We start from the raw sequence: 12,199 nt of genomic DNA, 5'->3' as shown, positions 1-12,199 counted from the left end.
TAAGCTGGTATTCCAAAGGGAGTACTTAAAAAAAATAAATGAATAAATAAATAAATAAATAAATAAAGGAAAAAGAAAAAAGAAACATACAACTAATACAATTTCTCTTACTCTTTACTTTTCTTTTTATTATTCAAAAGTCAAATGTTATTTTTAAATCATCCATCCTCAATTTTGATTTAATGTACCGTCATTTCCCCAAGATATGAAATTTCAGAATCTCTTTGGAATACTAATTTCATGTCTCTAGGTTTAACAAAACTGTTGAAGTTTTAAATTCCACTCTATTTCCCTGAAATCTCAAGACAGTTGCTGATGTAAATTTTAATATAAAATATTTAGTCACAAAATAGTATTGCTTTTGTATGCACATAGTTGTAAGATTACTTTGCTTTTGTCAATAAAAACTATACCATCTTTCATAAAACTCTAAACAAATTAAGAACTGTGATGTAGAACAAAAATTACACATGGTAAAACAGGTACCAGCACAACGTCAGGTTATATTACATCAAAAAAAGGTTTAATGGTCCCAAATATATATATTCAACAACTAAGCATACACTCGGGGGAAGAAAAAAAAGTCAAAAATAAAATGAAACAAAAAAAAAATTATGACACAAATGACCACATCTAGAATTCCACTCAATCTTTAATCAAGTAGGGACAAATCCCCACTGTAGGGGGGAAAAAAATCTGCAGTTTGAAGGGCAAAGGGAACAGATAAAAAAGAGGAAACTTTATACTTGCCCCTCCCCCACAGAGGTTTTCCAAACCTGTTGTAGCTTGACTAAAATGTTCAGAATGTACGATTTTAAAGGCAGGTCTCTTTATACAAAGAAACTGCTGGCATTCTTACTAGTGAAGAACGATGGCAGAAAGGCCCATTCTTCTGAGTTTCAAACATGGTCCAAGAAAGCATGTTCTGATTGTAGCAACTGACCAGTCAATCCAGAGTTCCACTTACAAAACCCCCGCCCTGTTGGCTTTTTGTTTCCATTTCCTTCCCTGAGAAAAGGGCAATGTGTGGTCCAAGCTGGAGAGCGCAAAGGCTTAAGTCTTTCCCCTAAAAGTGTGGTTACCCCTCCTCCGGCTCCATTGAATTGGCACTTGATAAGCAGAAGTCAAGTGTGCAAGGCTGATCGTGTCAGTCATTCACAAGAGACCACTGCGCTTTGTTGTGGGCTTTGTAGGGGGGAGGGGTAGAGACCCAGTTTGTCAACAGGTACTGATCACAGGCAGTTGCCATTATTATGACTCAAATTTTGCTTTCTTTGACAGTGGTAGGGTATCTTCCTTGTCTTCATCCTCCTCATCATCTTCATCATCATCTGGATAATCTACCAGACCCACGAGGCCTCCCTGTTCAGAAACAAGGATTATTTGAAGAACAAAAAACTAACACTACATTTAAAAATATCTGTTTGAAGAAAGTATCCATCCTACCCCAACATATTAACTGCGGCTATTTCTGGTTGGTGTGATTGTGTGCAACTGAAATTCATTATTTTTATTTTATATATTTCCTGTATTTCCCATAATTTTTCTCTAAAACAAGAGACAACTTATTTTAATAAATAGTTTGTTACTCTAGCAAATCACCCAGGAGAGAAAAACATTACTGAATTAAAAATGTCTCAAGACCTAACAATACATTATATTTACTTTAAAACATGAAGTCTAAAATGGGACCAAAATGCAAACTCGCAGAAGGTAAACTACCTGAACTGAGGACAGACAGGCCACTGCAGTTAGTAAAGCCTCTTCTCATTGTTTCAAGCAGGCTTCCTTTGAGGTCCCCTTCATCAGAAGCGGACCCACATGCGGCTCACTTTATTGACACAGTCATGGAGACTACACTGCTCTGCCCATAGCCACCCCTGTCACTTCAGAATGTCTTGGATTCATTTCTCAGAACTTAAGGGGGCTCTGCTCATTTGCAGGAAGAGACTGGGGATGGGCATTATATTCCTCATTTAGATCAATGATTCTGAACTGGCAGTCTGCTAACTCCTAGTCCAAGAAACATATTTTACACCTTGAAAGAAAAAAGGTAGTAAAATTGGGCAAAAGAACTGGCTGGCCAGGTGAGGTGGCACATGTCTATAATTCCAGCAGCTCAGGAGGCAAGGCAGAAAGACCACCAAACTCAAGGTCAGTCTCAGTAATTTAGCAAGGCCCTAAACAACTTAGCAAGACCCTGTCTCAAAATTTAAATATTTAAATAAAAAGGGATGGGGATGTGGCTCAGTGGCTAGGCACCTCTGGGTTTAATCCCTGGTAACAAAACAAAACAAATCAACCCAACCAAAACAGAAGAATTGATTAGATTCTGTGAGATTATGGCTTTTCTACATTTTTTGGTGTTAAAAATTTTAAATGAACTTTATTGCATTATCTTCCCCTCACCATCTTTACCTGGGTATGATGGGAAAGCTGATCAAGTAAATAATGATTTAAAAATTCAAAGCTTCTCAAAATGTTTTGATAAACAAATCTGAACCTATAGTTCTAACATGAAAAATACCAAAATAAGAATACATTCAGACTTCTGCATTGGTTTTAAGAAAACTTTCAGAAATTTCTAATCGATAATAACCACTCAGGAGGCTGAGGATTGCCAAGACAGAGGTCAGTCTTGGCAATTTAGTGAGACCCCGTCTCCAAAAAAAGAAAAAGGCAGTTGTGGGGTAAAAGCACCCCTGGATTCAATCTCCAGTACTCTGTCCACGCACGCACACACACACACTCCAGGTGGTAGTAGGACTCATCTTCTAAGTCACAAATGATCAACTGGTTCTGGAAGAGGCAACCAAAGGGAGTCTCAACAATTATTGTGCCCAGTTCAATACTGTGCCTAGGCAGGAAAGGGGAAAATGGGAGTCTGGGAGTCCAAAGTGTACCTTTGTAGTAATAGCTGCCGTCTGAGATGTATTCTTAGGGACGGATCCAGGAGAGCCTGGAGATCCTGGGGATCCAGGTGATCCTGGAGAACCAGGCAGATTTGTTGCAGATGACTGGCTGGTGAGGTTAGTCTTTGTTCCACTGGACAAGGAAAGCTTGAAACTTGGGCTCTGCCGTCCAGAAAGATTTGTTTTCAGAAGCACCTCCTTTTCCTCACTTTCTTTTACTAAAAATGAGAATATGGTCAGGGTTGTCAGTCACACTTATTCTGTTTTTATTTCCCCATAAGAGATGACACTAAAACATAATTAACCAGTTCACTTCTTTGCTGAGAAGCAACTCTCAAGTTCAGTTTAAAAATGACACTTACCAAAGTACTAAACACCATTATCCATTGAGTTTTACAAAGAAGGAATGAAAGTTTTTAGTATCACATTTATTATTTCCACCATTCCTGAAATATATTCCTCCCTTATTCATTTGATTCAAATCAAGCAAACTTAAGTCTATACCTTCACAACAATGCTAAGAATTCAGCTACACCCTCTAAAGCAAGTCTTTAAAATCTGTCAACGCACATTGAACATAATACTCATTATTTTGTCAAGAAATAAAGACTAGACCTAGAGTGAGAAAGCCTTTATTTTTCCTTGCCCATTTGTTCAACATACATTTCTTCCTTTCCATGAATTTACTAATTGGATCCATAATGTCATCGTCATTTTTAGCTTTGTCAGACGGAGACACCACAGCTTCTCCATCTTCTATGTCGTCTTCATCTGTGTTGAACCACATCTCTTCCTCATCTTCTAGTGTTCGGGCATCTCGTCGGTATCTATGATTTCTCAAAATGGAGCGCATACTGTGAATAAAGAGAAAAAAGTAAATGCACTCATAGGATTATTATTATTTTTTTTTTAAGATGGATGGTCTTCGAGTACTTCAAAATTAGGTACAGCTCGAATAGGTTAATGGGGAGAAACAGACATGGAGGCGTCTGATGAAAATCAGATTTTACCAAACCTAAGATTAAAAACAGCTACCATATCTAGTCTTAACAAATGGCATCAAATTTCATACTATCAAAACTTCACTGTTGCAAGCTGGGCACATGCATTTAATCCCAGTGACCCGGGAGGTTGAGGAAGGAGGATCCTAAATTCAAGGCCAGACTAAAAAAATACAAAGGGCAGGAGATGTAGCTCAGTGGCAAAGTGTCACAAGTTCAATTCCCAGCACTAAATAAATAAAAAAAAAAAAGCCTTGTTGCAGAATATTAAACTTATTAACATTAGAACTTGACAAGTAATAATTTAAAGGTTATAAAATAAGCTAAAAATATGAATGTAGGGACTTAGAAAAAAATGTAATTAAAAATAATTTGTAATTTAAAGCAAATAATATTTTGATTTAATTTTGAGCACCTGAAGCCTTACTGCCCCATTAGTGTGTGCTGGTGTTTTTGAATCACACTAGTAACTACCTATGCCTTCAGCAAAATAAGATCAAATAAACAAAAGCCACTGCCACACAACTTATTCATGAATAAAGAGAAGGTAAAAATATATGGTGATTTACCTGTCAAGTTTAGGGTTGTCTTGCCTTTCTCTTTGTTGTTCAAATCTCAGTTTTAATCCTTTAAATGTCTGTACATAATCTACATCTTCCAGTGCTTTCCAATAATTTTCAATTACATGAGCAGTTAATGATTTTATATCTTCCTACAGAAAAGAATTATAATGAAATAAATGATAGGAAAATATCATTTTACCAAGATGAGGTTTTACTGTAGTAAATTCATAAAACTCAACAAGAGTTTAATTCATAAATTATTACACAACCCTAGAGATAATCAATGAAAATGGGAATAATGTATCCCAGCTACTTCAGCAGTCCCTGGTTCTTAGTTTGCCTCAGAATTATCCATGAGACTTTCCAAATCACATGCCCAAGTCCCACCTGAGATACTTTTGATGCTGTTAAGTCTGGGAATATGTACTTCACTACGACTTTTTTTGTGCTGGGGACAGAACCCAGGGACCTGGTGCATGCTAGGTGAGCACTCCACATTGAGCTGTACCCTCAGCCCACAGCAAGTGTATTTTAAAAACATACCACAGAAAAGTTCTGGATGACTGGTGGTGATGGTTGTAGGATAACATGAATGTACTTTAATCCCTTTTTTTAAAAATAATTTTTTTCACAATATCTTTATCCTATTTATTTTCATGTGGTGCTGAGGATTGAACCCAGGGCCTCACATGTGCTAGGCAAGCACTCTGTCATTGAGCTGCAGCCCCAGTACAAATGTAATTACTTAATATTTTTTTTTTTTTTGGTGGTGCTGGGGATTGAATCCAGGGTCTTATGCATGTGAGACAAGCACTCTGCCAAATGAGCTATGTCCCCAGTCCTGTACTTAATTCCTAATGCCAACACATTATACATTTAAAAATAGTTAAAATAAGTTTTACGATTTGAACATTCTAAGAACACGGCACAGATAATTCTGCACACTGATATTCTGAGCATCACTAGATTAAAAATCAAGAACTTTGTTATGATATTGTCCTTCAAATACATATGAAAGTCAATAAAACATTTGAATGCTTATTTGTTTTCTTAAACGATCATCATGACACTGCTGCAACAGTTTCCAACCATCCCATAACTGCCAAGAGATAACATTAGATTTTACTGGTCTGAAGTGACTCTTTCATTGGCTTTTCTTTTTAAAACTTCCTTCCAAGTATAATAATAATCTCAAACCAAAATATTAGTAATGCATATTCAATTTTCTTATACAATTAAAACCAAAATGCTGATAAAAAATACAAAACCTACCACTCTAATAAATTCAAACATTTCTATTATGGCAGAATTCATCAGATTGTAGCGGGATCCATTGTTGAGAAATGCTTTGACTACAGGTTCAAACAAAAAACTTTTCATTATGTAGCGGTTATAAAACTCATCTTTTAATCCAATAATCTTTCTCTTAAAACGAAGGGCACCTGAAACACAGAGGTATTACTGTTTAAATCACATACTACACTTCCATATTTAAGACTTACCAAAACAACACAACAAAACCTGCTTAACAAATATCAGTAATTCTTCGTGCACACTGATATGTTAGCGCTTCCAGAAACGTGAACCTAAAGATAAGGATTTTTTAAAGGTGTTATCAGAAAATGTATTCTAAAAGTAGTGTATGTCATCATAGAACACAAGTCTTAGAAAGCCAGAAAAATTCTGGAAATAAACCTGTTACTAATGACCAAAATGTAATTTACATCTGAAATAACAGCTAAGACAAACGATTTAACCTACCATACACTTAGGATTAAAAAGTTCTCAAGACATCCTTTTATATAAAATTTTAAGACAACAGAAAAACAATTGTTTTATTAGGGCAATCCACTGTATGATAATTTGATCTTCAATAACTTTGGACACTCTTTTATTATTTTGCATCAAGTTCATGGATTTACATTGGTTTAGTTGTGGATGTGGTTGTAGAATGGCTATAAACCCACAAAAATCTGCATGACCCAGAATTTGCCTTCCCATAGTTTATAAATAAATTTAGAGGATGTTTAAAATGTGGTCCTCTAGGCTTATTGCAGCGAGTATGCTTTTTAACTTTTTTTTTTCCTAGTTTTCCTTTTTACAATTAAGTAGGCTTTAACTTACAGATGAAAAGGTATATTTGCATCTTGAGGTATGGGGAGTTACTTAGGTCGCCATTCGTCAAGATCCAAATATACTCAGACAGCTAGACTTCAACAAAGCCCTCTTTACCTATGTGGAATTATCAGTAAGTTAATGCCCCGGTTATTGTAAACAGTTCAAAAAAGCATACTCACTTCATGCAGTCACATCGTCTTCGGTTGGCAAGATTAAATATTGTGTTTGTATTTTGGTTTCTTTGGAGATCATGGAAGTGGCTCGTTAAATTGCCAATTTGTTATTAATCAAGTCCTTCATGAGCAGGTAGCCAGGCAACCATGCTGACACGGTTTCTGGGTGGGAAGGCAGAGGAGTAAAGCAGCTCAATTTTTCTTTAGTTGGCAGAAAAGAGGTCCACAAGTGAATGCCCAATTAGGTACAGTTGATTATAAACTGCCTTAACATTTCAACTTAAGAGTGTATCTTTCTAAAGAAACACTCTGGGCAGGGAGTTTCAAATAGTTTATAGAATAACTGCATTTTATTTTTTAAACTACTAAATATTTTTTAAAACATAAGCAAGGTGAAAACATTTTTAAACAATAAGAGGCATCTTTCTGTGTGATAAGTCAAACTTAACAAGGGTTTATTTTCCAAAATAGGGACTTCAGGTTTGGTATTTTTTTTTCTTTTTATTTTTTTTCTTTTTCTAAATGTTAACCAATAAGGGGAACTTAGTGAGGCAGTTCCACTTTTGATAATAAAAATCAATACTTAGAGCTCATGCTAATTGGCCAAATTTTAAGTTTTTAGTAATGAAGGCAAGAGCTATTATCCTAAGTATTGGTACTCCAACTTCACAGGCTTTGTGGAGACTTGTGTCCTACCAAAACACACACTCACTGACACCTTTGGTCTGCATGCAGTTCCTACATGGGTGAAAAGAAACTCCTCCCTTCCTGGAATTCACTAGGACCAGGGCATGCGGACACTCTTCAAGCACTTCTATCCAGATATTATAGGTGTGGATACAATGTGGGTCTGGTGGTCTTTTTGTTTTGGTCCTCATTTCCATTTGTCCTCACTTAAATCAGTAACTGTCCAATCAAAGCCATCCCCCAGAGGAAATCTATATTAAAAAATATCCAACCACTATTCTATGATATTGAATAAAAAGTTCCTTTTAAAATGTTATTAGTGAAAAGGTCAGACAGTGTTGCATGCCTGTAATCCCAGTGACTCAGGATGCTGAGGAAGGAGGATCCCAAGTTCAAGGCCAGCCTGTGAAATTTAGCAAGATTCTGTCTCAAAATAAAAATTAAAAAGGGTTGGGAATACAGCTAAGTGGTAGAGCACCCCTGGGTAGAATCCCTAGTATGGTTCAAAAAAAAAAAAAAGAAAAGAATTGAGTGAGTTCTATGAAGTCAAGTCACTCAAAGGAGACAAAGGAGGTGAAGTTTTTGGGGTAGGCCAAGTCGACATAACATAGACAGCATTTTAAGTATCAAGTGCACTCACTCTGCTTCCACTCACATCTGCCAGGAACCTCTTGTACTCAATATGCTCAGTTTCAATCATCTCTTTTAAGACAACTGTCTTTATCTTACACAAGGTGAGATTTTGTATTTGAGACTTTTTACCTCATATATAACTAATAATAGCCTCTATAATCAAAAGCTTTTAAAAATTTCATTCCTTGTACATTTTCATATTTTAAATGGAAACAACAAAAAAGTCAGACAACATAAATTATGAGCTTCAGGGTTATAATGTAAGATCCAAGAGTCTTGAAAAGGCCAAGGAAATAGACCAAGAGAGTCAGTATCTAGTCTATAAAGACTGAGTTTAGAAAAAGTGCTGGTCTCACTTATGCTTAGTTGATTTAAATGACAAAGAATATTGAGAAGCAACAGATAAAAAAAAGTTCCTGAAGTCCCTAAACTGTGAACATTAAACTGCTTATTATGTATTATACTTAAATATGTGTAAACTTAATTTATAAAATTCTCCCTTAAAAAATAGTGTACCTAATGTTTATGTGAATGTACATTTTATCAGAAGCAATTATTTCCCCAAATTTATATTTAGTTCTTAAGAAATCTTTGGTAAAAAGATCATAAACCCAGTTCTTCCCAAGGGCTGTTCCTAAGCACTGGTGTCTTCCTAAGAAGAAATTCATATTCTCAACCCTGGGAAAAGGTCCACTGAGAAATCATTTGAGGAAAAATTAGGTTTAATGATGACCTGACTCAGTTTATCAAATATCAACAGCAACTGAACATGAGATTTTTGTCACATAGTTTCCAATAATATAAACATTCGTTTACTTGTAATGATTCTCTCCAAAGATCAACAAATTATGAGAAGTCTCCTTTACAAAAATGCAAGCAAAATAACAAGATGGAACTTTTAAAAGGCCTTTCTTTTCAGCTGCATGTGCTGCCACTCTCCAGGGGACCTGCACGTCCTGCCTATGGCAACAATACAACATACTTCTACATTTAACATCTTAACTATGTATTCAACCAAGAATGTCACACGCTCTCACGGCCAAGGGAAATGCAAGTCACCTCCTTTGTAAAATCTTCTGATCTGTTTCACTAATTTCAAATAAACTGTTTGCACTTATTTTCAATTATTATTCAAGCTTTCCAAAGGCACCTCAATATAGTGCTTATTAAGTGGTATTTTGATTTTCACAGGATTTTCTCCTAATGAATACATTACATTGACAGCTTAGTCCAGTACTTAAATTATCTTCCTTTATTTGTACTAGGTGTGTAAATACAGTATTGAATCAAATCTAAGATGCCACTGATTGCAAAAAACTTTTTTTCCCCAAAGCTAAGGAAACAGAGAACTACCAATTATAATCGCCATGTCATTAATTTTAAGACTCACCTTGATTCACAGACAACTGTGTAAAAATATACATCTTAGAATCAATGAAATATAGCCATAGGTATTTAATATATTTGTTGAAATACAACTACTTAAACTTACTCATTTATTCATGTTTTCCACTCTGTCCCATCTGTTCAAACTCCCTTTCCCACACCCGAATAAAACCCTCTTATCTGTTGACACAAAGAACAATTCAGAGTTATGAGTCTCTTTAACCTTGGTACTCTCCTTTTTCTATTAACAAGGGTATTGTGAAAATTAGTCTGATTCCATATGTGCTCAGCTCACAGATATAAGCAATAGTAAGGCAGAACAGAAATAATGACTATTTTTGCTGTACTTAGAAAGTCTAAATTAAGGCAGCATGGAGGCAATGCCTATAATACCCGTGGTGTGTGAGGCGGAGGCATGAGGATTTTGAGTTTGAAGCCAGTCTCAGAAACTTAGCGAGGCCTTGATAAGCAACTCAGTGAGACCTTGGCTCTAGATAAAATATAAAAAAGGGTTGGGATTGTGGCTCATTGGTTAAGTACCCCCTTATAAACAAACAAACAAACAAAAAAAAACCCCAAAAAACAAAAAACAAAAGAAGAAGAAAAAACCTTAAGTTAATGCCACAGATGCTACTCATTACTTCTGGCTGAAAAAGGTCACTAAAGTAATTTTAAAGATCCTAAATATTTAGCAGAAAATAACTGAACCTAACAGTCACAACTTGAACAAAGAAAATATGCTCTGACCACATGGATTTTCAGTACATGCAGACTAATGTGAAAATTTTAAGTCAATAAAAATGACAACTGTCACCCTGATAGAATTTTTAAGGAACTTTTAAATGATACCATATATATATATATATATATATATATATATATATATATACACAAAACACCCCAACTTACCTTCAAAAACTAAAAGGCAAAAGTTAGTTACCAGCAGGAATCTTTTACTGAGCTTCCAGGACCCCCCTAAACTTGGTCTGCCCACTTCTATAAGAACAGTTTAAAATGGAAACTCATTACCTAAGAAATATGGCTGCTTCATGACAAGAACACTCTGGACCAACCTGTTTCCAATTCAGAAATGTTTTACTGCAACAAACTAGGGTCAAATAACATAATAAGAATAATCTTGTTAAAAGACTCTCTGTTGTTTAGGACAGGGTGTAGCTCTGTGCAGAACCCTTAGCTCCAGCATAGGCAGGGAAAGACACACTATCTGTTGCGCTGAAAGCGTCTGCAAATGTTTTAGTGAAGGTCAGATGGTACATATGACAGGCACTGTGGGCTACATATGGCCTCTGTGGCATATTTATTTTCTTTTTCTAACCACTCTTTAGAATCGTCAAAGTCATTTTTTTAGTTCACAGGCTGTACAAAAACAGGCCATGGGCTAGATTTGGCCAAAAGCTGTAGTTTATCACTCAGGCTCTAAAATACCTGAGGTAAAATGATCAAAGAGACTGTTTTAATACAGATCGGTATAATGTAATGTGTACTCTATCCCATTTGCTATATATGAATGAGAAAGAAGAGAATCCCCTGCTCGATGTGGCAAAACTATATAATCAGTGTACACAGATAGTCTATAGAGCTTAGGTCCACATAATAATATGCAAAGATAATAAGTTAAGACTATGAGAAGCAACACTTACATAATGCCAGAAAAGCGTGTTTGGAGGCCATAAGCACTAACACTCTGCGGAGGATGTCTTTGTTGATGATGTAGTTCTTTATGTGGTAGGTATGGTGCTCCACACAAAACGTTAACAATTCCAATACAAGTGCCAACAACTGTGCAGTTTGAAAATCATCTAAAATAAACAAAATACAATTTTATTTACACACATGCCCCCCCTCAAAGATGCATACACAGCATAGGAGGCTCTGTTAGATACCCTCTCATCTTCGGAGTAATCATTCTTTCTTGCTCCCAATATTTCAGTGCGCTTTGTGCTTCCTTTCCTACATATAGTACATCCACAATGACTTGTAATTATTGGCTTATCTTTATTACTCACCAAGTGGGAAGCCTCTGAGAACATTTTACTCACTGTTTTCATTCCTCCTGTTTAGCCCCATAGATATTAGCAAAGTGCCTTCAACAAAAGGTTTTAATAAATGCTGGATAAACTGAGTGTATGAGTTTGGAAAGAGGCCTCAAGTTTTACCCAGTATGAATAAAATAGGAAAAATGAATATTCTCATTTCCAAGACCTGAATCTAGAGTCATACAAAAAAGCAAATTTTACATGTATTTTTCCCTGGGTTGTGTTTTTTCAGTGAAGACCCTGAGACTACTTTTAAACACATACACATGTAAGCTAAAGCCCTAAGAAATAAATGTAAAGGAATAAATAACAGATTGTTCATAGCTATTTCCTTCTTCATATTTCACCTGTGCCGATGCAAATTAAACACAAATATGATTTAATGAATTTATTTTAAAATTCTGAAAGTAAATCTCATTTCTTTTTCTAGATACTTGTTATATTTTTATAGCACTCTTAAAACAATTTTCTTGAACATCTCTTTTGAAAATATATTATTAGACCTCTATGTTAACCTAATGGTTTGAACTTTTAAAGGCTATTACTTTTCTTCCGAGATGTGCCTGCTGCTCTTGCTTTCATTCCTCTTCCACTATCTCAAAATAAAGACTGTTACTTAACACTAACTTTGAGCTGCAGAATTCAAGAACAGAGAACTTAACCACCAAC

The 12,199-nt window shown here is 35.5% G+C and overlaps 1 protein-coding gene across 2 annotated transcripts in view; it reads right to left on the bottom strand.

Moving 5' to 3' along the window:
• Positions 1-634: 634 nt before the first annotated feature.
• Positions 635-12,199, bottom strand: part of PPP4R3A (protein phosphatase 4 regulatory subunit 3A) — a 42,989-nt gene continuing 31,424 nt past the window's right edge. For both annotated transcript variants that reach the window (XM_079127625.1, XM_079127626.1), the window contains exons 10-15: positions 11,135-11,293; positions 5,749-5,918; positions 4,483-4,625; positions 3,576-3,766; positions 2,904-3,130; positions 635-1,362 (exon numbers count right to left, since the gene is read on the bottom strand). In XM_079127625.1, coding sequence (XP_078983751.1) covers positions 1,252-1,362; positions 2,904-3,130; positions 3,576-3,766; positions 4,483-4,625; positions 5,749-5,918; positions 11,135-11,293 — 1,001 coding nt within the window. In that variant the 3' untranslated portion in view covers positions 635-1,251. The remainder of the gene's footprint in view (positions 1,363-2,903; positions 3,131-3,575; positions 3,767-4,482; positions 4,626-5,748; positions 5,919-11,134; positions 11,294-12,199) is intronic.

This window comes from Sciurus vulgaris (genome assembly GCF_902686455.1).
Source record: "Sciurus vulgaris genome assembly, chromosome: 2".
Taxonomy (NCBI): domain Eukaryota; kingdom Metazoa; phylum Chordata; class Mammalia; order Rodentia; family Sciuridae; genus Sciurus; species Sciurus vulgaris.
This window is presented reverse-complemented; position numbering and strand designations above follow the sequence as displayed.